This window comes from Scomber japonicus, chromosome 13, assembly GCF_027409825.1.
Source record: "Scomber japonicus isolate fScoJap1 chromosome 13, fScoJap1.pri, whole genome shotgun sequence".
NCBI lineage: Eukaryota > Metazoa > Chordata > Actinopteri > Scombriformes > Scombridae > Scomber > Scomber japonicus.
In genome coordinates this window covers 1,823,132-1,849,164 of record NC_070590.1, presented here as the reverse complement: position 1 = coordinate 1,849,164, position 26,033 = coordinate 1,823,132, and the positions used below count along the sequence as shown (strand labels likewise).

Here is a 26,033-nt window from a genome sequence, read left to right as displayed (position 1 = left end):
TTCTTGACATTTTGCTCCATTTCTTAAAACTTTAAACATTCAAACCATGAAATCTAAAACATCTAAACCAAACTTTGCCTTCAGACTCAAACAGTGTGAAAGGCCGTTTAGATTTACTGTTTATATTTTCTTTATAAATTACATAAATTAGTTTTTTTTTTTACTGTTGGACAAATGAAACAATCGTAATTATTAAATATCATGGATTGTTTTAATCTTTTCTGCAGTAAACTAAAAGTTTGTTGCAGTTCTGTGTTTTTGCCACCAGGGGGCAGCACTCCACTCAAACTCCTTTAACCCTTCTTTTGTCCCTTAGTCAAGGAAGGAAGGAAGGAAGGAAAGGAGGGAGGGAGGAAGGAAGGAAGGTAGGATAGGACAGAGGAAAGAAAGAAGTAGGGAGGGAGGAAAGAAGGAAGGAAGGAAGGTTGGATAGAAGGAAGTAGGGAGGGAGGAAAGAAGGATGGGAGGAAGGAAGGAAAGGAAAGAAGGAAGGAAAGGAGGGAGGAAGGACCGACGGAAGGAAGGAAGAAGGAAGGAGAGAAGAAAGGGGGATAGGGGAAGTACAGAAGGAAGGAAGGAAGGTAGGATAGAAGGACAGAGGAAAGAAAGACGTAGGGAGGGAGGAAAGAAGAAAGGGAGAAAGGAAAGGAAGAAAGGAAAGGAGGAAAGAAGAATTAGACGGGGTCAATTTGAAACCAATAAAACATGAGAGCAGAGTTTAGTTTGAAGTTTTTTTTACTTAACATAATTAAAACATGTTTTGTTTTTTTACATCTTGCAGTCTGAGTGTTTCCTGACTCGCTGAAATAAACACAAACGTCTCATTATTAAAGATTAATGATCGATCAGCTGATTTCTCTCCTGACGATGAAGATGATGAAGATGATGATGATGATTTCAGCTTCAGGACACTTTTGTTTCTTTTCCAGATTTTTTAAAAAAGTTTCTAAACAGACGACGAAAACTAAAAGGTTGAAACATGATTCAGCTGGAAAACAAAAAAAGTTCATCTGTCAATATTTCTAAAAAACAAAAACAAAAAAAGAAACAAACTGCTGCCTTCAAAATAAAATACACATTAAATAAAATAAAATGTGGATTTTTTTGGTCTTAAAAACTAAAAACAGACGTTAGAGTCTAAATATGGACAGATGAACAAAGAGTAAAAGAAAAGGAAGCGTGTGTGACACATGAGGAGCAGCTGGGGGGTCAAAGGTCAGCGGGACAGCAGCGGGAGGTCACTGGAGTTCATGATGAGGCTGGAGTCCAGGTTCAGACTCTCTGAGGACACAAGAACACATTAAACTCATTAAAGTCATTATTACATCATCACAGCTGCAACATGAGATGTGGGTCCATTAACAGCAGGTCCATGTGGGTCCATGTGGGTCCTGATGGGTTTCTGCTGGTCCCACATGGGATAAACCGGGTCAACTGTTTGGGTCCCTTATGTAGCTTTTGGAGCTTATCCTCTCTACAGTTGTAGCTCGGGGTCGTCATAGCAACGCTGCGTTAAACTGCGGCTACGTGTCACAGAACTTCTTCTACAGTCAGAACTCCATCAGACACAACTTGGCACTGAATGACTGTTTCACCAAGATACCCAGAGACCTACATACACTAATACAACACTAATATACACACACACAAATATACACACACACACACACACACACACACACACACACACTAGGCATGGGCCAGTTACCGGTTTCAAGCTACACCACGGTATGAAAAAGTCACAGTTTCAAAACCACTAAAATGTTCCGTCATACCGTTCCTGAGGTATGAGCAGGTTTTTTAATGTGACGTCTGGTCAGAGAGAAAGTGGAGGTCTCTCAGGTCGTGTGCAGCTGCAGCGTAAAGTCCAACCCCTCCCGTACTCCTCCTGCTGTTACCAGCAGGTAGCTCTGCAGGCTGTTGCAGCGTGAAGTCCAACCCCTCCCGTACTCCTCCTGCTGTTACAAGCAGGTAGCTCTGCAGGCTGTTGCAGAGTTAAGTCCAACCCCTCCCGTACTCCTCCTGCTGTTACAAGCAGGTAGCTCTGCAGGCTGTTGCAGCGTGAAGTCCAACCCCTCCCGTACTCCGGTTGCTGTTACAAGCAGGTAGCTCTGCAGGCTGTTGCAGCGTGAAGTCCAACCCCTCCCATACTCCGGTTGCTGTTTACATACAGGTAGCTCTGCAGGCTGTTGCAGCGTGAAGTCCAACCCCTCCCGTACTCCGGTTGCTGTTTATAAGCAGGTAGCTCTGCAGGCTGTTGCAGCTTGAAGTCCAACCCCTCCCGTACTCCGGTTGCTGTTACAAGCAGGTAGCTCTGCAGGTCGGCAAGTCGGCTGTATTTATACTTCGGCTACAATAAAAACACAGACGGCCGCGGCTTGGAGGAAGAAGGTAACGGACAGTAGCAGCGTGAGGAGGAAATACATCCAATATGATCGTGAGCAAGTCTCCAAAAACTGTTGAGATTCAGTTTTAAGCTCCTGCCTGCATTTATTTATTTATATTTATCTTAGAAGTGTTTATTTATGTTCTGATCTTGAGCCACAGGTTCAGTGATTACATTTATTTGCATTTTGTGTTTTTTTTCACTAAATATAATTCATTTATGTCGTGACTTGAGTTGCAGGTTTAGCCTCAGTTAAAAAGGACTGCACTTACTTTTTTTATTATGTATTTAGAAATAATTCAGTTATTATTTATTTTAATTACATATTTACTAATATTCAATCATGTTCTATCTATGTTCAAAAATAAAAGACTGTTCAATGGAATTTTCTTTCTTTTTTTTGTTTTTAAATACAGACATTTCAAACTATCACATTTTAGAGCTGTAATCATAAAACCGTGAAGCTGTGAAACCGTGATATTTTTACCTAAGGTTATCATACCGTCACAATCTCATACCGGCCCATGCCTAGTACACACACACACACTAATACACAACAATATAAACACACACACACACACACACACACACACACACACACACACACACACGTAGTATGGGCTCGGCTCAGTTGGGACCTCAGCAGAGCAGATCTAAAGGAGCAGCAGGAACTATCAGAGTAGAGCTGGAACTGTACATGAGTCTCACCTGAAAGCCAGTCTGAACCCTCTGAACCCACTTGAAGCCCACATGGGTAAACCCAGGTGGCGTTACCATGGAAACCGCCCGTATTACAGCCAGATTTAACCTTTAACCCCTGCGCTGCGTGATGATGTCACTCACCTTGGTCAAAGTTCAGCTTCTTATTGGACGAGCCGTCTCCGAGGCCTTCGATGTCCACGAGGTCGCTGTTCACGTCCGAGTCGTTCAGAGCGCTGAGAGTCACGTCTGAGGAGGAAGAGCAGCATCATCATCATCATCATCACCATCTTCATCACCACCATAATCATCATCATCACCATCACCATCTTCATCATCATCATCACTATCACCACCATCTTCATCATCATCACCACCACTACCATCATCTTCATCATCACCACTATCACCATCATCTTCATCATCATCATCATCACCACCATCATCATCTCCATCTTCATCACTATCATCATCATCATCACTATCATCATCACCACCATCTTCATCATCATCACTATCATCATCACCACCATCTTCATCATCACCATCACGATCATCTTCATCACCACCATCTTCATCATCATCACCATCACATCCATCATATTCATCACCACCATCTTCATCATCATCACATCCGTCATCATCATCATCATCACCACCATCATCATCACAATCATCTTCATCACCATCATCTTCATCATCATCGCTTCTCACCTGCCGTCTTCTGCTTCTTGATGGGCGGGGCCAGAGACGGGCTGTTCTGCATCCCCGTCGCCACGACGACCTGCGAGGTCGGCACGGGGATCATGGCGGGGGCGGCGGGGGCCGGCGTCGGCGCCATGGCGACGGCGGCTTTCTTGACGGTTTTCTTCGGGGACTCGGAGGAGATGGGGACTCTGCTGTCCTCGTACAGCTTCCTCTTCACGGTGCTCTTAATCTGAGCGCTGGAGAAACAACGAGTCAGCAGATTCATCATCAACGCATTTAATCACTTTACTATCGCATCAAATTTCCCTCCTGTTGTCAAGGAAGGAAGGGAGGACGGAAGGAAGGAAAGGAGGGAGGGAGGAAGGAAGGAAGGAAGGGGGAAAGGAAAGAAGGAGGGAGGGAAGAAGGAAAGGAGGAAGAAGGAAGGAAAGGAGGAAGAAGGAGGGAGGGAGGGAGGGAGGAGGAAAGAAGGAGGGAGGGAAGAAGGAAGGGAGGAAGGAAGGAAAGGAGGACGGAAAGGAGGAGGGAGGGAGGGATGAAGGAGGAAAGGAAAGAGGGAAGAAGGAAGGGAGGAAGGAAGGAGGAAAGGAGGAAGGAGGGAGGGACGGAAAGGAGGAAGGAGGGAGGGAGGAACAAGGAAGGGAGGAAGGGAAGAAGGAAGGGAGGAAGGAAGGAAGGAAAGGAGGAAGGAGGGAGGGAGGGAGGAAGGAGGAAAGGAGGGAGGGAGGAAGGAAGGAACAGTCAAAACAGACGACAGGAAGCTTAAAAGCAGAAATTTGAAGCTGAGTCTACAAAATAAAAGCATGTGTGAAGTTATTCATACTCTTATTTTCTCATTTTAACCCTTTAAATTTAAACTTAAGTTAATTTAAACTAACCCTCCTCAGGGCCTCTGGTTGAATATGAAACAGTGAAGTGCTCCTTTAACTCACACGGTGCGCTCTTTGATCACAGTGCTGATGTTGTTGAGGTCGTCTCCGAATCGTCGCACCGCCAGACGCAACATCTCGATCTCCGTCTCTGTCCACTTCGCTCTGAGGACACAACATGTTCATATGAGAGTCTGTCTGTGTGTGTGTGTGTGTATGTGTGTGTATGTGTGTATGTGTGTCTGTCTGTGTGTGTATGTGTGTGTCTATATCTGTGTGTGTGTGTGTGTGTGTGTCTCAGTCTCACCCTGCAGGACTGGAGTCAGATACTGGGTGCAGCTGCATGGTCAGCTCTCCCAGTTTGGTGAACGCTGCTCCTGCTGCTGAGAAAATCTCTCCGACCTGCAGAGAAAAAAAGAGTCTGTCATCACCGAGAGACACTACTTCCTTTAACTCTCAGAAGCTCATAATTACATCATTTTCTGAAACTGAACAGCTGATATATGAAAACAACCTAAAGACTGTTTCTACTTCTGCATCTGTAAGGTAACTAAAGCTGTTAAATAAATGTAGTGGAGTAGAAAGTACCTCAAACTGTACTACAGTAAAGTATAAGTACCTCTAGTTGTACTACAGTAAAGTATAAGTACCTCAAACTGTACTACAGTAAAGTACTAGTACGGTACTAGTACTTTACTGTAGTACAGTTTGAGGTACTTATACTTTACGGCAGTACAGTTTGAGGTACTACCTCAAACTGTACTGCCGTAAAGTATAAGTACCTCTAACTGTACTGCCGTAAAGTATAAGTACCTCTTATTGTACTATAGTAAAGTACTAGTACCTCAAACTGTACTACAGTAAAGTATAAGTACCTCTAACTGTACTACAGTAAAGTACTAATACCTCTAACTGTACTACAGTAAAGTACAAGTACCTCAAACTGTACTACAGTAAAGTACTAGTACCTCAAACTGTACTACAGTAAAGTACTAGTACCTCTAACTGTACTACAGTAAAGTACTAGTACCTCAAACTGTACTACAGTAAAGTACTAGTACCTCTAACTGTACTACGGTAAAGTACTAGTACCTCAAACTGTACTACAGTAAATGACAAGTACCTCTAACTGTACTGCAGTAAAGTACAAGTACCTCAAACTGTACTGCAGTAAAGTACCTCTAACTGTACTACAGTAAAGTACAAGTACCTCAACATGTACTACAGTAAAGTACAAGTACCTCAAACTGTACTGCAGTAAAGTACTAGTACCTGCAGTTGTACTACAGTCTGGGTTAATGTGACTTACCTTAGCAGACGCTGACGTCATGTCGGTAAATAAGTTAAAGTTTTTTCTTGAATCAAAACAAAGCAGTTAGCTGTTAGCCGTTAGCCACAGTTAGCTCCTAGCTCGGCGCCGTTAGCGGGCTTCCATCGGAGAAAACGGCGGTATTTCTACAAACAGCGCAGAGTGTGGAGGAGAGAGTCCCGGTTACACGCTGCGGATTGATTTTAATTTATTTCTACTTCACATATTCAGCAGAAAATATAATAAATATTATAAATATCGAACAAACAAAAGGCAGACGGGATGAAGGGAATGTTGCGCGAGTTTGAAAGTTGAACGCCATTGGTCAGCTTCACAGGAAGAGGCTGGGCGTGTTGCGTTGGACGTTCTGATTGGTCGCTTTGCTTCGGGGGAAGACGATAGTTGCCGAGTCGAGCCGAGTGGAACCGAGTGCAGTGCAGGGATCAGCTGACTGAGAGGCTCGGCTGTCGATGGAACATTTTTCCCGTTTGGTGAATTAAAAAGTAGAAATTATCAGTTTCTGTTTGATCCATCGATCCGTCCGGACACCGACATGCCGTCGCTCCTGTTCTGCGGGCCGAAGATGGCTGCGTGCGGCATCGTGATCAGCATCTGGGGCGTAATCATGCTGGTAAGACATATGGAGCTCCGGCAGGGGCCCGACTATTTCCTGGAGTGACTCGGTTTAACCAGAGGACATCATTAAAATATAAATATTTACAGCGCATTTTTTTTATTATTTTATTATTTTGCTGAATCTCATGCAAACCTCTGTGTGTAAACTAAACACTAAACCATCTTCAACGCTTTAAAACAGAAATCATGCTCCACGTTATAGACGGAGCCCAATTAGGCCAAAAATGCATGTAATTAAATAGTGGGCTCTGTCTAAACATTGATATAAAGTAGTTTTATTAACGAGCTTTAACTAAACAGCTGTTCTTGTGATGGACGTTATGGAGGAGGCTAAAGCTTGGTTTCCAGACTAGTTAATGGTTAATGTTTATAAGGCTGTTAAAGGCTCTTTAAATAGATTAAATACATTTTATTATGAAGTTTAGTGTAAAAACTGTAACAGACATGTTAATAAAAGGCTGCAGTCTGATATCTGCTGAGGTCGGTGTGTATTTATTGATCAATATTTAATTAAATGATGATATGGTTTGGGTTATAATCATTAAATGTGTGCAGCCTGTTAATTGATTTAAATATTTGTCCTTCATGTTGAGTTAATCCAGAGTTAAAATGCAGAAACTCAAGTGACAGAAGATCATGTGATTCTTCATGTTTGGTCTCATGTGATGCTTCAGAGCAGGAAGTCAGTTTTTCCAGTCAGGAAAAAAAAACTATAAATGTTGGAAAAATATAAAATAGACACGATGAAGGAGGAACTGAGTCATCATCACACATTTGTAGTGATTAGAGGTACTAGTACTTTACTGCAGTACAGTTAGAGGTACTAGTACTTTACTGCAGTACAGTTAGAGGTACTAGTACTTTACTGCAGTACAGTTAGAGGTACTAGTACTTTACTGCAGTACAGTTAGAGGTACTAGTACTCTACTGTAGTACAGTTTGAGGTACTAGTACTATACTGTAGTACAGTTAGAGGTACTAGTACTTTACTGCAGTACAGTTAGAGGTACTAGTACTATACTGTAGTACAGTTAGAGGTACTAGTACTTTACTGCAGTACAGTTAGAGGTACTAGTACTCTACTGTAGTACAGTTAGAGGTACTAATACTAAACCAGTCAGCAGTGTGTAGTGCGGTGCCCCGAGCCTCATGTTGACCCACCCTGCTGTTGGTTTGTTCTTACAGGCGATGTTGGGAATCTTCTTCACGGCGAAGTCGGCCGTGCTGATCGAAGACGTCCCGTTCACCGAGGAGGACATCCGCAACGAGTGAGTCAGAAACACTAACCCTAACCTCCACGAACAGGAAGTAGTTTGTGTCTGTTTGATGTCAGCAGCCAATCACAGACGTCCGTTTGGCGCCTCAGGACTGTTTTACTGTTATAAAACACTTTAATTAGATTTTATAAAGTGCTCTATTAATAAAGATTATTATATTTTTATTTCTCTAAAACACGATTCAGGAAAACAGCGTCAATCATTTTGTGTCTTGAAAATTATAGTGAATTTATTTTTCAATGAACCGAAAAATAAAAGATATAAACACAATTTACATGCAAATATATGAATTAGTAAATCTAGAGCACACATGAGTGAATCTAGAGCACAAATTAGTAAATTAAAGCACAAATGAATAAATCTAGAGCGAGATTCTTGTTGTAAAATGTTGTTTTTATGGGATTATCATTAAACTGACGGGCTGCTCTTCTTCTTCTTCTCCCCCTCCTCCTCCTCTTCCTCCTCCCGCAGTAAAAGTCCTCCTCAGAACATCTACGGTCTTTACAACCAGGTCGGCATCAACTGCTTCATCGCCGCGGCGATCTACGTGGCGGTCGGCGCCGTGTCGCTGTGTCAGGTCCGCCTCAACAAACGCCAGGAGTACATGGTCACATAGACGACCTCTGACCCCTGACCCCAGACCTCTGACCCCTGGAGGACGTTACGACATCACGCTGTTAAACGACCTGGTTGCCTAGCAGCGGATTAACGGTGTTACATGTAGAGAGGCGACGAGGAAAAGTATTTATTTATTTTAAAGTTAAACTGTCGACGTGTTTGATGTTTGTGATGTTTGTTGTATCATTCCTTTTTTTTTTTGAACGGGTTTCTCCTAAAAACCGACCAGACGTTGGACCACTTCCTGAATCAAGATTAAAATGATTAAATTATGACGTTACATCTTCAGTCAGCTGGTTTCCGAAGCTCCGCCGCTGCTTCCTCCTTTCCTCCCTTCCTCCTTTCCTCTCTCCCTCCCTCTCCTTACTCCTTTCCTTCCTCCCTCCCTCCCTCCCTCCCTCACTCCTTTCCTCCCTCTCTCCTTCCTTCCTCCCTTCCTTCCTTCCTCTTTTGTCCTTCCTTTCCTCCCTCCCTCCTTTTCCTCCTTTCTCCTTTCCTCCCTCACTCCTTCCTTCCTCCCTTCCTCTTTTGTCCTTCTTTCCTTCCTTATTCCTTTCCTTTCCTTCCTTCCTTGACCTGAGGACAACAGGAGGGCTGTTGTTGTTGTATCATTCCTTTTTTTTTTTTTTTTTAACGGGTTACTCTTTGGACCACTTCCTGCTTCACACCCGATTTACTGAATTAAGATTAAAATGGTTAAATAATGACGTTAGCTCTTCAGTCAGCTGGTTTCTGAAGCTCCGCTGCTGTTTAATCTCCTGCTTGATGTTCTCAGAGCTCCGAGATGTTTATTCTGTTTACGTGATGTTTGTCGTTGACGCTACCGGACGATGTTTGGTGTAACGGTGGAGAATCCTTTGCAATAAAGTGTGTGTGTGTAAATACTTGGAGACCGTTATCAGAGTTTTATTCATTGATTTCTTCTTCTTCTGGTTTTTATTCTGCTGTAAACGACGTTTTAGTGAGAAGCTGGTTGATGTTGACTCAGGATGCTCTTAACCTTCCTTCTTCCCCGTCTGTTCCTTCTTTCTGTGCTTCCTTCATTCCTTCTTTCCTTCCTTCTTCCCTCTTTCTTTGCTTCCTCCTTTTTCTTCCTTCCTTCCTCCTTTCCTCCCTCCCTCCTTTTCCTCCTTACTCCTTCCTCCTTACTCCTTCCTTCCTTCCTTCCTTTCCTTTCCTCCCTCCCTCCCTCCTTACTCCTTTCCTTCCTCCCTTCCTCCCTCCTTACTCCTTTCCTTTCTTCCTTGACCTGAGGACAACAGGAGGGTTAAAGAAGCTTTCTGTAGGTCTACTAACACGTATCAATAAGTCCATAAATCGGGTATTTTAAAGTTATTGAAGCTCATTGACTCATAAAGATCAATACATTCTGAGCTGTGTTTTAATCACAGCGAGAGTCTAACAATAAATATCTCAAAATATGAAGGGAGAACTTAAATCTCACGTCGGATCTTTGAACGAATGATTCATAAGTAAAATCTTCACGTTGAATAATTTGTTGAGAACAAAATGAATCAAACCGAAACCGAAACCATCGACCCGCTGAGGACCGGATCCAAGATCACACCAAATATCTAAATCACAGCAGCTCCTACCTGTGCTGAGGAGTCTCCTCCCAGACCTGGATCAGGGCCTGGATCAGAACCTGGATCAGGGCCTCACTGAGCTGCTGGACTGTCTGGTGGAGTCGTCCTGTAGCTGCTCAGCTGGATTTAGGTCAGGGGAACATGAAGTCCAGTTCTGTACCAACATAAGGTCTGACAGTCTCTGAGGGTTTCATCCTGGTACCGTTGGCTCTGACATGGAGGTCTGTGTGACCCCCCAAGGATCTGCCTCCCCAGACCATCAGTGCCCCCCCACCAAAGCGTTCAGTCACATGTTCTCAGTGTGAAGCTGCTCTCATCTGTTAGAGAACCGTTCTGGTGTGTCTCTGAATGCTGATCCAGCTGCAGGCTGCTGGGCTGAGACCAGGTCCCACTAGACCAGGTCCCACTAGACCAGGTCCCACTAGACCAGGTCCCAATAGACGACATCTTTTGCTTTTTTGCACCTGTTGTCACTTTCATTTGATCCGAAGCAGCTGGAACTGATTCACAATCACAGACTGAAGTTTAACTGACTTTAACTCATGAAATCATTCAGTGTTACATTAATTTATGTGGAGATTACAAACCAGCACGTATTAGTAAATGTATTTATGGTCAATATTTATATTTAACTAGTATTTCCAGTTTATGCTACTTTATAATTTTTACTTCACAACATCATCTAAAAAGAGAAATATTATCTTTTGCTCCATTTATTAACAGCTAAGACATTTTTTTCAGACTAAGATTTCGTTTAGTTCAGAGTTCATATATAAATGACACTTACACACTTACACACATGCACACATGCAACACCTCCCTTGTTGACTTCCTGCATCTCTGACTGGTTGAACTGTCGACTCTTTTATCTTACACCATAAGGCATGAACTGTAGTTATTGCTGAGTGTGACAGGAAACGGAGAGACGTACTGTAACTGGGCCAAACCATTATCATAAGGGTAATTATGATTAACAGTCAAAGTCAGAAAAATACAATTGATTGGTGAAATTTCTGTCTTCATATAAACATCTGAGTATTTAATGTAGATGAACAGGAAGGAAGCAGGTTGTAAAACATTATTTAAATTGGTGTCTGCTCCTCAGCTGCACCAAGCTTCCCGCCACTGACAGCAACTCAAACTGTCAACAGATGATAATCAGAAAGAAGGAAACTGCTCGGCTGGTTGAAGACAAGCACAAAGTGAGTACCAATATTTCTAACAACACATTATTTATTCCTTTTAAAAATGAATCTACAGTGAGGTGAGATCCTTAATCACATGTCCTGTACAGCGTAGTGTTATCTCCTACAGATGACTGTTAGCTGTGTGTTCATCAGTATATTTCACTATATTTAGTGTTGGCAGCCAGACTGTTGTATTATTACATCCTCAAAAATATAATTATGTTTAGACAATCACATCAGAATTAGAAGATCAGGAATGTAGTGTACATGTCATACAACAAACTAGTGCCATCTAAACAGAGATATAATAGTTAAAGTCAAGTTCTTTATTATTATATTTCATGATGCAAGAGTAAAAATCTTACAGGTTTCATCTCGACAGTGAAGTAAAATCATGTTTAAATTAGTAAAAGCAAGAGTCACAAAGATAGATGAGAGTATAAACAATAAGAAGAGTATACAGCATGTGAGTATGTGTGTAATTAAAATGCTGTGTGTGTGTGTGTGTGTGTGTGTGTACATATAATATATGAATACATATCTCTATGTGTAAGTATATCAACAACAGATGCCATGTAAATCTCTATAGTTAATGCATAACGTGTACTTGAAATGGTTATTACAAAAAACTACAAATAAAAGTCTTCAGCAGAAAAAAGAACGTTTCCCACAAAGATAAGAGGGTGTGAGTCGTTCTGCAGCAGCAGGCTGCGATACAACAGACCGGAGACTGGCAATGTTTCTTAAATGAAAGAAACACGTACAGGTCAACAGTTTGATATATTGATTGAAGTGTGTTGCCTGATCAAAGATAACAGAGATTTCTAAGACTGTACAACTGAAGAAAAGAGTCCAACACACTGAACAACCTGGGAAGCTAAGCTATCTGAAGCAATAAGGACCTCAGTCTTATCTGTTTATTTTTAAATGTTAGCCATCTAGGCCTTCATGGCAATCGCACAACAATTCAGAAACATACAGCTGAATGTCATCAGCGTACAGTAATAAGAGATACCTTTAAATTTAATTGAAATTTAAAAGTCTTACAGGGTTTTTTGTTTGTTTGTTTTTGTGGTTTTTTACAACGTAAATCACGTTGTGTTAGATTACTATGTATGAAAAGTACTATACAAATAAACATAGCTCAAAATGTAAGGACATTTGTGTTTGGTAGAGTATTTCTTTGTTGTAACAAAGCTTCTTGGAAATGAACCTTATACCGTTGGAAAGCCTGTTTGTTTCCCTTTTAAATGGAGCCACATTTGCATTAGTGTGATGAGCAGCAGAGCTGAGTATCTGGGTTGATCCATGAAAGATTTGGTAAATCTTCTCTGCCAATGCCAAACAGCTGATTCTGCTGTTGGCGCTTGTTTGGTGTTGTTTGGTGGATTGGATGGTTAGGGTTAGAAACAAGACATATTGGCAATCTAACACTTTATTCATTTAACAAACAGGAGCCTCAGTAGTGTTTTGAAAAATCATACACAGCCACAACAGCCTGAAAGCTCCTCCTCATGCTGGTCACCTGCCTGCTCACACACTGCTGTGGGATGATATACCATTCTTCAACCAGCATTTGTCACAATTCAGCCAACGTGGTTATGTTGGTCACTCTGGTGCCCAAGCTGATCCCACGTGTTCACTGGGGTTGAGGTCAGGACTGATGGCAGGCCATTCCATCCTCTTCACTCCCAAATTCTGGAGGTAGTCTCTGATAAACCCTGCTCTGTACCGAACTCTGTCCTCCAAGATGACAACGCTCGGGGCGAGCGTTGTCATCTTGGAGGACAGAGTTCGGTCCCAGACTGTGGAGATATGGGATTTCCACTGGTTGCAGAATCTCATCTCCATATCTCTCTGCATTAAGACTGCCTGATGGTGACATGCCTCATTTTTCCAGTGAGGGAGATGCTGCACCACACCATCACACTGCATCCACCAAAGAAGGCAGACAAGATTTGCCAAATTTTTCATGGGCACAACCCAGATACTCAGCTCTGCTGCTTATGCTCCTTTCAAATGTGGCTCCATTTAAAAAGGGAAATAAAAAGGCTTTTCAAACAGTATAAGATGTATTGCCAAGAAGCTTTGTTACAACAAAGAAATACTCTACCGGACATATATGTCCTTACTGTTTGTGCTATGTTTAGTATAGGACCCAAGAAAGACCTCTGGAGACAGCAGTAGTTTCAGACATGCAGGGCCCAATCGATTGGTCCAGGGCGCTCCCACCTCCCACTGCCTAAGCCTTTTAATCAGGATGCTGTGATCTACCGTAGGAGTGCAAAGACAAGGTTTCAACACACATGAACGGACAATATGAAGGTAGAATAAAATAGAAACTGACAGACTGTACTGCCAGTCTGAAGAAAACAAATGGAGCTGTGTTTTTGTATTTCAGTGTTGTCCAGCAGACAGCAGCACAGACCTGCCAACTAAAGAAAGCACAATGAGACTTTTCCTGCAGCAGTTTGCAGAAAAACATTTGACTACAATGACTACAATAGGGGTTTCTGACGCTCAATTAACAGATTATGGACTATTAATGTTGAAAATCCATGCCTACATTTGCAAATGTTTTTTTGCGTGGTGGTTTCATCGGCCACATCTGACTCATGTTTCTCACTTTTCTGTCTCTCGTCTCTTTGTGTGTCAGAGATGTCTGTAAATATTTCAGAGAGTGAATGGAAAACAGCCCTGACCTCCATCCTGGAGGAACTGGAAGAACAGCAATACAAGAAGATGCTGGGTTGTTCCTATTTTCACAAAATCCCCCAAAGTGTGAAGACTAGCAAGTCCAGAGAGGAGATGCCTCAAACAATCATCCAGTACTTAGGAGTAGATGAGTCCATCTCTGCAACCAATGAAGCAATGCTGTTCATTCCAAGGATGGACTCTGCAGTCCAGAACAAGCTGCGTCCCTTTGTGAACAAACTGAGGATCAAACAGGAAGAAGAGAGCAAAGGTGAGTTCACATCTTTCCTCCTGGATAGAAAAGAAAATGAACAAGCTGTCCTCTACAATCTGTCACAATAAATGAAATACAGTAAGGAAACAGAACTCTGTCCTATGAAGTCTGCTGGTTAATGAAATGAGACCAAAACAAATAAGAGGAAGTCCTCAGAGTGGAAACTGACGGTTTGTTATTTCTTTTAAAGATCAACCGATGAGCAGCAAAGCTGACACGGTAAGAGTTATGAAATTACACTTAATGATGAATCTACACATGCTGGCATTATTTTACATACATATGCTGTATTTATGATCAAATGAATCAATATATTAATCTTCTCCATACTTATTAGTGCCATGGGTCCGCAGCTCCGAGGCACTCCCCTCCAGCAGTAAAGCTTTTCATACTTTAAAGAGTTACATAAAAAAAGAAACTGAATGATGGCAGTATTGTTGTGAAAAAATATTCCAGCTCTCATTTAATAAATATATAAAATAAATTTTTAAGTTTGAAGAACATGCATTATGACATATTCCTGCTAATAACTAGAAAATGTATGATCTATCTGTAAGTGTGTGTGTGAATGCTGACAGCTGAAATAAATCACTAAGTTTTGCTGAAAATGCAGAAAGTCACACTGACGAGTTGAAAGAAGCCAGTTTAAGAAATTGAAAGCAAGATGATTCACATTTCTCTCCCCTTTGCTGCTGCAGGAGTGGAGGCCCGGCTGTGTGCCAGAAAGGTAAAGATTTCTCAGTTTATTTATTTCATGTGCTGCGTGATGTTTGGACAAACAAACAAAGGAGATGGTGGTGGACTTCCTCTTCAGCCTGTCAACATCCAGGGACACAACACTGATGTGGTACAAGTATCTAGATGTAAACCTGGATAACAAGCTGGACTGGTCTACTAACACAGACGGTGTGTTGGCTTGGTGCTATCTATCTATCTATCTATCTATCTATCTATCTGTCTTGGTGCTGATTAAGTGAAGTCTCAGCTCAGGTGTGAAACTACAGTTCAGTCTCCTCTAAAAGCTCCACTGTGGAGTTGTTGGTCGTGACACCTGAAAGGCTCAGAGGTTTTAGTTTGTAGTCACTTCTGCTCCTTGCTGAATGTGCCGTGATGATTGAAGTTACCATGTTAACAAATGCCACAATTGGTCATAATCACAAGCGGTTTGTTGATTTGAACATTTCATGCAGAAAAATTTAGCAACTCTTGTGATTTCCTGATTTTGTGTTAATTATTGCAATTGGAGAATTTGCTATTTCCTGGAGGGACTGTGTCATGAAGTGACTGTTGTATGTCCAATAGAGGGCTGCACTGCTGCTTGCATAGTAGGAGGGCACAGTGTGCTCGTATAGCAGAGCCAGAAGAGGCTGTACTCACGTGTCAGTCGTGTCTAAATAAAACCAGCTCAACAGAAGACGAAGTATCTGCAGCTGATTATTGATATCCCAAGATATCACATATTGCCCTGCAACTTTGGACCATATAGATATATATAAATAAGTATATTCTAATATACTTCAGTGTGTATATATTATATTATTTATTATTGAGAGTATGGCTGTATAACAACCATAAACAGATGCCTCCATCTCAGCACTGACAGTCTGCCACCTGGTGGACGCCTGACTCATTGAACCTTTTTTAACCATTGTGTTGCCAGATCCACGCTTAAGGACCACATCGTTACATACCAGGAGCTGCGTAAAGGGGATTTCCTCATCAGTCAAAATGGCAAATACAAAGCTGTTTTCCAGGTTAGGAAACAATTATTCTTATTTTGGTTTAAATCAGTTCATTATTACACGGTCCAGTTTCATGTTGGTTTTGACATCAAAGAACATATTCCTGGTACTCCATATTTTGTGATTGTTGTAACACAAATCAGTCCAGCTGTATTAGATCTTCTTAGTTCTGCTTCAGTCCAACATTGTTACCATATTCTAGCTTCTCTGTAAACTAAAGTCCGATTTGTTCCCCCCGCAGGAAGATGGTAACTTTGTCATCTTCGCTCTGTGTCCTATTTGGGCAACAGCAACAACCGGTATGAACCCACATCGGATCATTTTGCAGCCGGACAATAACTTGGTTATGTACACCAGAAAAAACAAGGCGGTTTGGGCCTCTGACACCTGGGAAAAACGTGAAGAGGAACACAGCGATAAGATGCGCCTCACTATGACCAACGAGGGTAAACTAGTAATTGACAAAGATGGAGAGATTATTTGGAGTGATGGAAAAAATTGGTAGTAATGAGAGTTTCAGACTGAAGTCATGATGTGTGGTAAGAAACGTGTGCTTTGTGCTGAGATCCTAATAAAGAAATGTGATATAACACACTCAGGAATTTATGGTTATGGTTATTTTTTTAAAGGTTTAATTACTATGTGAAAGAGATAGATGGATGGATGGATGGATGGATGGATAGATAGATAAAGCTGATAATTATGATAATCCTACAATATAAAACATATAATAACACTCTAAAAGGAGCCATTCTGCATAAAAAGTACTTTTAGTTTTGATACTGTAGATTTTGTTGCTCTGTATGATTGACGGTGTGCCGGTGCTTTCACTGAAATGAATCTATATAAGTACTTCCTACACCTTGAACTGAGGCTGAACTGTGAACTCCAGAACACACCACAAGAGTTTAACAGGAAATGGTGTAACTGGGCCAAACCATTATCATAAGGGTAATTATGATTAACAGTCAAAGTCAGAAAAATACAATTGATTGGTGAAATGTCTTTCTTCATAGAATCATTTGAGTATTTAATGTAGATAAACAGGAAGGGAAGCAGGTTGTAAAACATTATTTAAATTGGTGTCTGCCCCTCAGCTGCACAAACATAACTTCCCGCCACTGATAGTAACTCAAACTGTCAACGGATGATAATCTGAAAACAGGAAACTGCTCGGCTGGTTGAAGAAAAGCAAAAGGTGAGTGTCAATATTTCTAGCAACACATTATTTATTCCTTTTAAAAATGAATTTACAGTGAGGTGAGATCCTTAATCACATTAATTACAAACCAACACTAAACTCGTCAGGTTGGAACAGAGGAAAGATGAGCTATTATTTTCTTTAATTGTGTTAATTGTCCTGCTCTGATTCACTGACTGTGCACACTGCATGTGTTGGTATTGAAGGACTTCCTCTATTCCTGCTCTGTCTGCACACATTGCTGCAGCCCACAGTGTTTTCTTATTGTGAAAACAGACTTGAAACAGCTGCTGACTAAATCTGAGTGAGTTTATTACAGTTGTGACTCAGAGTGAAACTTCTGACGACGTTTCAGTTGACGCAATACTCAGGAGTTATAAATGAGTCCATTCATTAAAATGAGTTCGTCCCGTGGGGGGGAAATGTTGTGCTGATGCCTGAAAACGTATTCATAATAACATAATAACACTCAGGTCTATTATATCACCACCTGAGCTAGAGATGGTTATTCACACTTTTATATCAGCCAGCAGGATGATTGCTGTTCCCATTTCACCTGCCTCAGCAAATCGTCTCTGGATCATCTACAATTCACATTATAACCATCTTATCATCTTTACATTGAGTTCCCATCATGTTGGACTGGCTGTTATAAGGAATTCTGACACTTTATAAACAGTTTTATGGATTGTAAATCTTGAAAACCTTCAACCACATCTTGAATAATGTTTTTTTGCGTGGTGGTTTCATTGGTTGCATCTGGCTCATGTTTCTCACTTTTCTGTCTCTCGTCTCTTTGTGTGTCAGAGATGTCTGTAAATGTTTCAGAGAGTGAATGGAAAACAGCCCTGACCTCCATCCTGGAGGAACTGGATGACCAGGAATACAAGAAGATGCTGTGTTGTTCCTATTTTGACAAAATCCCCAAAGGTGTGAAGACTAGCAAGTCCAGAGAGGAGATGCCTCAAACAATCATCCAGTACTTAGGAGTAGATGATTCCATCTCTGCAATCAAAGAAGCAATGGACCAAATACCGAGGAAGGACTCTGCAGTCCAGGACAAGCTGCGTCCCTTTGTGGACAAACTGAGGATCAAACGGGAAGAAGAGACCAAAGGTGAGTTCACAGTTATTAGCTGTTAATGTGAAGCCACTGTAGATGTCTGATGAGAGTTTTATGGTTGGTGTCTGAGAAACAGCAGGTGGCAGCACAGACCAGGTTTCTGCAGCTTCACCAAGTTACATTTAAAAGTTGTATGACCATCAAACAGAGAGGACACCAGCCAGATGAAACGTCTTCGCCAGGTGACTGACACCAGAAATGTACTAAGCTAAAATAGTTTGTATTTCAGCTCCACAGGAAGAAATCAGCATTGTTTGTGTTTACTAATAAGTAGAAAACACATATACCTAGTATAAACAACCGCCAAGAAGCATTGTGATTTATTGTAGTGTAAATACTGATGGCGTGGTTGTTGTTTTAGTACAGCGGCTACATTATGGGTGAAAGAAGAGAGCATAGATGTTCAGTTGGAATAGCTCGTACATGTGTATTAATTCTAGAAACCTCGTTATTAGCTCTTAGCGCTTTAGCCCACCCTAAAACAAATCTGTAACTTACCATTTGACCTTCTGGCAGCAATGAAACCTGGACACAAGTGATCAGCTCTAATAGAAACCGGTGTGAACAGCAATGCGTCTTGGCTGTCCTCTTCTGATTGGATCACCTGAGACACATGTTAATGCCAGGTGTAAACCAAAGACCAATGGCCCAATTAGTTATTACATCAACACTCTCATTGTTGATTAAAAGTGTAATTTATTAAAGCAAGGGTTAGCTGTTATCACATATAAGCCATCAGTGGGTTTATTGGGTTAATTTAGAAGTCCGTGATGATTTTGGTGTGTTAACTTATCATCCTAGATGCTGCTGCTGTCCTATTGCTGCTATAGTGATTTTAATATGTAGCCTATTTATTGTGTTTTTATTTATTATTACACCAAGACCTGAGTCCCACATTTTGTTCTTTTCATGTCTAATGGGCAGAATGACAATAAAGTATTATATTCTATTTTGTCATTTCCAGTAAGTGAACAACAGCGATTTGAACACTAAGCTGTCAAAACGTGTGCACTACACAAATAAGTACATAGTGGACTCAGTGTACTAACAGAAGTATGTGATTTGAGACACTGCACATGTCTCATTCTGTGCATTGTAATGTTGTCAGACCCCCTGTTGGGCAAAGAAGTCAGTTTGTGTCTCTGGGAAGGTTTGGGAACAGGCTTTCCTCTACAGTCAGCAAGGAAACTGGCCTCTCCTGGCCATTAATGCTAATAATGATGTTGTATAAGTTTTTATCTAAAGTCTGCTGGTTAATGAAATGAGACCAAAAGAAACTAGAGGAAGTCCTTAGTGTGGAAACTGACTGTTTGTTTCTTCTCTTAAAGATCAACCGAAGAGCAGCCGAGCTGACACGGTAAGAGTTATGATATTCTACTCATGCTGGCATTATTTTACATTTATGGTGTATTTATGATCAAATTAATAGTTTTGGTGTCAAAGTTAGAAGAGACATAAACATATTATCCCAAGATAAATGCTGAAGGTCACACTGATGGTTTGAAAGAAGCTGATTTGTGAAAGCAACAGATGATAAAAGTGATTCATGTTTCTCTCCACTTTGCTGCTGCAGGAGAAGAAGACCAGCAGTGTGATGGAAAGCTGCGGGTAAAGGTTTCTCCTCTCAGTTTATTAATCTCATGTGCTGCATACTCTCTGTGAGCGATGGTTCATGGAGGTTTAATGTTAATGAAGTCACATGATGAGCTGTTTATCCGACAGGAAACACTGACATCCCTTAATTTTATGCAAACTTCCTGAAAATCTTTAAAGAAGTGTGCAAGTCTTTAACGGGTCATTCTAGGATCAGTGTTCCTGGTGTAACTTGGTACAAAGTTGGCTGTGGGCTTACCAAAAGTAAGACTGAATGCTCCTGAAAATGTCAAATGGTGTAACCACAAAAGAATGATAAATATTACATATTTGATCACCTACAGTGTATTTAAGTGGACTTATACTAATAATGACTTCATTTAAAACATGTAAATGTTTCCTGGTCTCCATGGTAACCAGATGAAATGTAATATTTAGAACAATAGTATTCCATTAGCTTTATTTAATATAAAAGTTATAATGTAAGATCATGCCAAACTAGTTGATATGGTGTTAGGTAGGAAGGAAGGAAGGATGTAAGATCATGCCAAACTAGTTGATATGGTGTTAGGTAGGTAGGAAGGAAGGAAGGAAGGAAGGAAGGAAGGAAGGATGTAAGATCATGCCAAACTAGTTGATATGGTGTTAGGTAGGAAGGAAGGAAGGAAGGAAGGAAGGTGTTTTATTGACTATTTACTGTTTTTAAGCAACGTTGAATTATTTGGTACAAAGTTTTTATGGTTACACCACTTAGACATTTTTGCCATAATCCTCTAATATATTCTCTCTAAATGGATTAAAAGCAGAAATTTGATGCTGGGTCCACAAAAAAAGAATGTGTGAAGTTATTCATACGTTTATTTTCACATTTTAACCCTTTAAATTTAAACTAAACCTCATGGACACTAAACACCTCATTGACCCTTTTTTCTTATTATTGAAATTGTGGCTGTGTAACACCAACAATACAAATCAGGAAACATTCATTCTAACCTCCATCTTTCATATAAAGCTTTCAACACAGAATGATCTTTCCATTTCTTTGAATAGTGAAGTCTGCCACTTGGTGGACACCTGACTCACTAAACCTTTTTTAACTGTTGTGTTTCCAGAAAAAAGTATGTGGGCCACATCGGCATTAGTAACCATCTATATAAAGGGGATTTTATCATCAGCAATAATGGGAAATACAAAGCTGTTTTCCAGGTGAGGAAACAAATATTCTACTGAACACTTCTGCTTCAGTCCAGCATTGTTTCCATTTATCAACTTCTAAGTCAATTAAATTCCAATTTGTTCCCCAACAGCAAGACGGCAACTTTGTTATTCTTGCTGACGGAGATGACTCTCCCATTTGGGCAACAGGAACAGCCGGTAAGAACGCGTTCAGGATCACTGTGCAGCCGGACAACAACCTGGTCGTTTACACCGAACAAAACGAGCCGGTTTGGGCATCCGACACCTGGCAGCACTTCTACGGGTACAGCAGAGCGATGCGCCTCACTATGACCAACGAGGGTAAACTGGTTCTTGACAAAGACGGAACGACTGTTTGGAGTGATGGAAAAAAATGGTAGTAATGAGAGTTTCAGTCTGAAGTCATGATGTGATAAGAAACATGTGCTTTGTGCAAAGTTCCTAATAAAGAAATGTGATATAAAACAAACTCTGTTCAGCGTCATCTAATTATGGCCTTACCCAATTTTGGAAAATATGAGTTGAAATGTGCCAAGGCAAGGTTTTATTTATATAGCGCATTTCCTACACAATGGCAACTCAATGTGCCAAAAGAAGCAGAAAGATAATAATGAAGAGTTCAGCAACAAACAGCAGACACTTGTTGGTGCTTCATACTGAGAGAGAAACTCCTCGATGTAATGCCAGTCTCAACAGAAGCAAAAATACAAGGAAATAAAATTACAAAAATAAATAAGAATCACTCACATTCGTAGACCTTGATCTTGCAGCTTCAGTGTAACCGTCTGTTTCTGTTTGCTGACATCACAACTTTGAGTAGATTTGGTCCAGCTGAACATTTACACAACACATTTAATCATCTGTCAACATGCTGTATAAAAGGGTTGATAACACTTGTCCTCTTTTACATGGTGATGTTTGTGTTCATGTTTATTGCATTCCTCGTACTGACTACCTGGAGAATAAATCTGTCTGTTGAGAAACTTCCTCATTTCTTCTCTGCATCTTTACTGTAAGAGACTAAGACACAAGTAAAGGACGTAGGTGAGGGAAATGTGAATCAGTTTAAAGCATCTTTTTTTTTACACATAAACTATTCAACAGAAACTAAATTTGGACCCTGGTTCCTCCAGTTGAAACAAGTTAAGTTCTTGTTCCTTCCTGCAGTGGAAAGTGGAAGCATTTTATATTTTATATCTGTATTGAACAAAATATAATTAATGAGAGATCACTTTTATATGAATCTTTCTGTGCAACTGCAGTAAAGCTGATTGACCAGCAGATGTCCCCATTTACATAAACATGGAGTGAAACAGTGATTCAACACAGGAACTTAACAGAAAGGTTCAGAAAGGTTATTAAATATTAATTAATGTCTACATGTTGAATATCTGACTGCAGAGTCAAGTGTTCAGACTTAATCCTGAGATCCAGAAATCATATGAAAGAAGAACTAATAACTTTATTTCTACTCAAGTTTATTTAAAACATATTTACAATTTTACACACGCTTGTCTTTATATCTTTGTGAGGACCCTTGTTGACATTATGCATTCTCAGCCCCTCACCCTCACTGTAACCATGACAACTAAATGCCTAAACCTAACTCTAACTTTCACCTTAAGAACAATTACAAACTCTCAAACTGCCCTTTGAAGTTGTGAGGGCCAACCAAACATGTCCTCATAACGCAGAAATGTCCTCATAACGCAGAAATGTCCTCATAACGCAGAAATGTCCTCATAATGCAGAAATGTCCCCATAACGCAGAAATGTCCTCACAATGCAGAAATGTCCTCATAACGCTGGTTTTTAATAGAAATTTGTTCTCTTAAAGATAGAAAGACATGCACAAACACACAAAGCAGTATTTATAAATACATGTAAAGTTCTTCTCTTGTCTTTTTCTTTCATTCAGAAGGAGGGGAGGAGATTCCCTGACAAGAACTCAAGGACAAATACTGGGCTGGATCAAGAAACACCAACAGATTGGCCTCCTCTGACAGGTCTGGGCCCTCCTACTAACAACAATTATGTATTAAATCCTACTTCTAGGGTAGACCTGGCCCATCTCTCCACCGCAGTCTGCTGTAACCTACCACCCCACAAGATCTGATATCTGCAATCGCCTCTACATCCTGTTGTTATTGTTCTTTTCCTTACAATTATCTCCTATTTCTGTTCATTCTCTGCCTTGTTCTTTCGGTCACTACCCAAAGCTCATGACCATAGGTGAGGGTAGGAACGAAGATCGACTGGTAAATCCAGAGCTTTGCCTTTCGGCTCAGCTCTCTCTTCACCACGACGGATCTGTGCAGAGTCCGCATTACTGCAGACGCCGCACCGATCCGCCTGTCGATCTCACGCTCCATCCTTCCCTCACTGTGAAAAAGACCCCGAGGTGCTTGAACTCCTCCACTTGAGGCAGGATCTCATCCCCGACCCGTAGAGTGCACTCCACCCTTTTCCAGTTGAGGACCACGGACTCGGGTTTGGAGGTGCTGATTCTCATCCTGGCCCCTTCACACTCGACGGTGAACTGATCCAGTGAGAGTTGGAGGTCACGGTCTGATGAAGCCAACAGGACCACATCATCTGCAAAAAGCAGTGACCCAATCCTGAGGTCACCAAACCGGACCCCCTCTACACCCTGGCTGCGCCTAGAAATCCTGTCCATAAAAATTATGAACACACTCTGTCCCTTCACTGTTTAATGTCCTGTCTTAATGTCGTATGTTATTATATAAAAGTTATTATATTGCAACAATAAATGTAAATAAACTACATACAGACAGTTTCTGCTCAACAGGAGAAAAAACATATCATGTAGAGAAACACTGAAACTGATTATAAAAGAAACATGATTTTATAATAATAATTAAAGCTGCAAGCAGCGGTGAACGGGCCCTCGCCCCCCCATGCATGTCGGTTTACAGATACAATAGGGCTCCGCGCTGGTCACCGCTCGGGCCCTAATAATAATAATAATAATAATAATAATACTACATTTCCTTCACTTCTTCTCTTCTTGCTGTTGATGTTTAAATTATTTTTTGTTGTTTTACTAAAAATCTGTCGGCATATTTTCGAAATATCGGTACTGATTTTTTTGCATTGTCTCCTTCACAATGACAGGTTTACTGTTTTATCATGTTGATAAAGTACAGACACACACTGAATTAAAGGGAAATAAATTGATGATGAAAGTGATTAAATGTCATTGTGATAATTAATTTGGTTTGTTTGGCTGGTTGTTAAAACTGTAAAATCAGACAAAGAACTGACTAAAAGCAGATGATCCCCACTGTTAAACGTATTTGAATAAAATGTCAATAAAGCTCCTGAAACTGATTGATAAGGTTCATGAGCTCAGTACAATCAGCAGCTACATTCACTCTTTAAGAGTTAAGGATTAATTGTCACCACTCTGAGACTTTACAGGAACAGATTCGTCTTAACCTGAGATTATGTTTTGTTTCTATTTGTTAAACATCAGCTGATAATTGTTTTAATTATCCTGTAAATTAGTGCTTTTACAGTTCTGTCAGTGAACAGTTTAATCTGACTAAAAGATCTGTGTAATGTTCACACTACAGTAAACAAATAAACCCACCAATACTGCTCAAAGATGATGTAAGGCAGTAGTTTAAATGAGTCACTAGCGCTGTCTCTTCCTTTGATAATTCAACACTTACTGCTATTTGTTGCTTACAGGACACTGTAGCTTTGCCCTATGTTGATGTCTACGTGCAGACACGTGAGCAGTACACGTCCCATCTATGTTATTATGTCAACGCCATCTCTTTTGTTCCTGTTCTAAGGTAAGCGTGTGAATGCCGGTCTGCATAATCCGAACATATCCAAACAAACCACCCATCCAGTCAATCTGTTCAACTAATGTGTAACTTATGACGTTGACTTGCAGTTTGATGTGGGTTTGATGAGTCAGTGAATGTGTTTGGTATTCAAATATTGGCTGTAATGTTGGCTCACATGCTGCGCATGTGCTTTCCAGTTATTGTCTGCTAACTGCTCTGTTTTGAAATTTAATCACTAAATCATAACTTCAGAGAGCCTTGTTTAATATAAATTTGTCATTTTCAGTGTTAGTTTCTCATTTCGTATAATTTGCTTCCCACAAAAAAAAGTTTCCTTTCACTGTAGAACCAGCATCCGGTGTGATGGCATGATGAGGCCTGTGGTGCCACGTCTTAACCACAAGTCAGCACTTCTTCCTCTCCTTTTTTCTACACTTCTAACAGTTTTGTGGATTAAAAGCCTCGCCTACATTTGGATCAACATTTTGGAATATTGCATCATTTTTGAGATTTTTTATTGTTTTTAAATGTTTTAATTTTAGCACATAGGCGGTTTTCATCAGCCCCTCTTTTATTTTCACCTCTATGTCTCTCGTCTCTCGAGTGTCAGAGATGACGAAGATTTCAGAGGATAAATGGAAAATTGCTCTGAGCTCCATTCTGGAGGAGCTGGATGACTCACAATACGACAAGATGCTGTTTTTTTTAAACAAAATCCCCAGTAGTATAAAGAAAGACAGATCCAGGGAAAAGATGACACAAACAATAGTCGAGTACTACGGAGTACATGAGTCCATCTCTGTGATCAAAGAAGCGATGCAGCACATACCGAGGAGAGACGATGCAGTCCAGGACAAGCTGCGTCCCTTCGTGGACAAACTGAACAAACTGTTGGAGCCGAGTCCCACTGAGCTGGAGATGTCTGCTGACAGGAGAAACATGAGCGAGGGAACCTTTGTGGAGGTGAGAGACCATTAGATATTTGTCTTGACACTTAATACCAGCATATCCAGGGTTTGGTAATGGTATCACAATAAACAGATAAATGTGCATTAACAGTGACGAACAACACCTAAAAAGAGAGACATCATCAAGGCGACCAAAAGGTCGAATCACT

The 26,033-nt window shown here is 40.8% G+C and overlaps 3 protein-coding genes across 5 annotated transcripts in view; 2 read left to right on the top strand and 1 right to left on the bottom strand.

The window, feature by feature from the left end:
* Window positions 1-1,045: 1,045 nt before the first annotated feature.
* Window positions 1,046-6,276, bottom strand: c13h17orf49 (chromosome 13 C17orf49 homolog). Its single transcript, XM_053331233.1, has 6 exons — window positions 5,972-6,276; window positions 4,970-5,064; window positions 4,726-4,827; window positions 3,800-4,029; window positions 3,230-3,334; window positions 1,046-1,281 (listed from the first exon to the last, which is right to left on the bottom strand). Exons 1-6 carry the CDS (start codon window positions 5,990-5,992, stop codon window positions 1,217-1,219), a joined length of 618 nt encoding a protein of 205 aa, XP_053187208.1. The 5' UTR covers window positions 5,993-6,276; the 3' UTR covers window positions 1,046-1,216.
* A 136-nt stretch (window positions 6,277-6,412) lies between these two features.
* Window positions 6,413-26,033, top strand: part of LOC128371068 (ribonuclease kappa-B) — a 112,540-nt gene continuing 92,919 nt past the window's right edge. Inside the window, exons 1-3 of one of the 2 annotated variants that reach the window (XM_053331269.1) lie at window positions 6,413-6,602; window positions 7,793-7,875; window positions 8,356-8,513. In XM_053331269.1, coding sequence (XP_053187244.1) covers window positions 6,525-6,602; window positions 7,793-7,875; window positions 8,356-8,500 — 306 coding nt within the window. In that variant the 5' untranslated portion in view covers window positions 6,413-6,524 and the 3' untranslated portion in view covers window positions 8,501-8,513. Of the gene's footprint in view, window positions 6,603-7,792; window positions 7,876-8,355; window positions 8,850-26,033 lie in introns of those variants that run through there. The other variant, XM_053331268.1, reaches the window with a different exon arrangement.
* Window positions 13,861-21,526, top strand: LOC128371028 (B-type lectin plumieribetin-like). Of its 2 annotated transcripts, XM_053331227.1 has the most exons (5): window positions 14,231-14,240; window positions 14,434-14,462; window positions 14,942-14,970; window positions 15,904-15,997; window positions 21,209-21,526. In XM_053331227.1, the coding sequence occupies exons 2-5, from the start codon at window positions 14,442-14,444 to the stop codon at window positions 21,476-21,478; spliced, it is 414 nt and encodes a 137-aa protein (XP_053187202.1). In that variant the 5' UTR covers window positions 14,231-14,240; window positions 14,434-14,441; the 3' UTR covers window positions 21,479-21,526. The 2 variants fall into 2 exon arrangements, with proteins under 2 accessions (XP_053187200.1, XP_053187202.1); XM_053331225.1 differs by lacking the exon at window positions 14,942-14,970 and having other exon boundaries at window positions 13,861-14,240; window positions 15,917-15,997.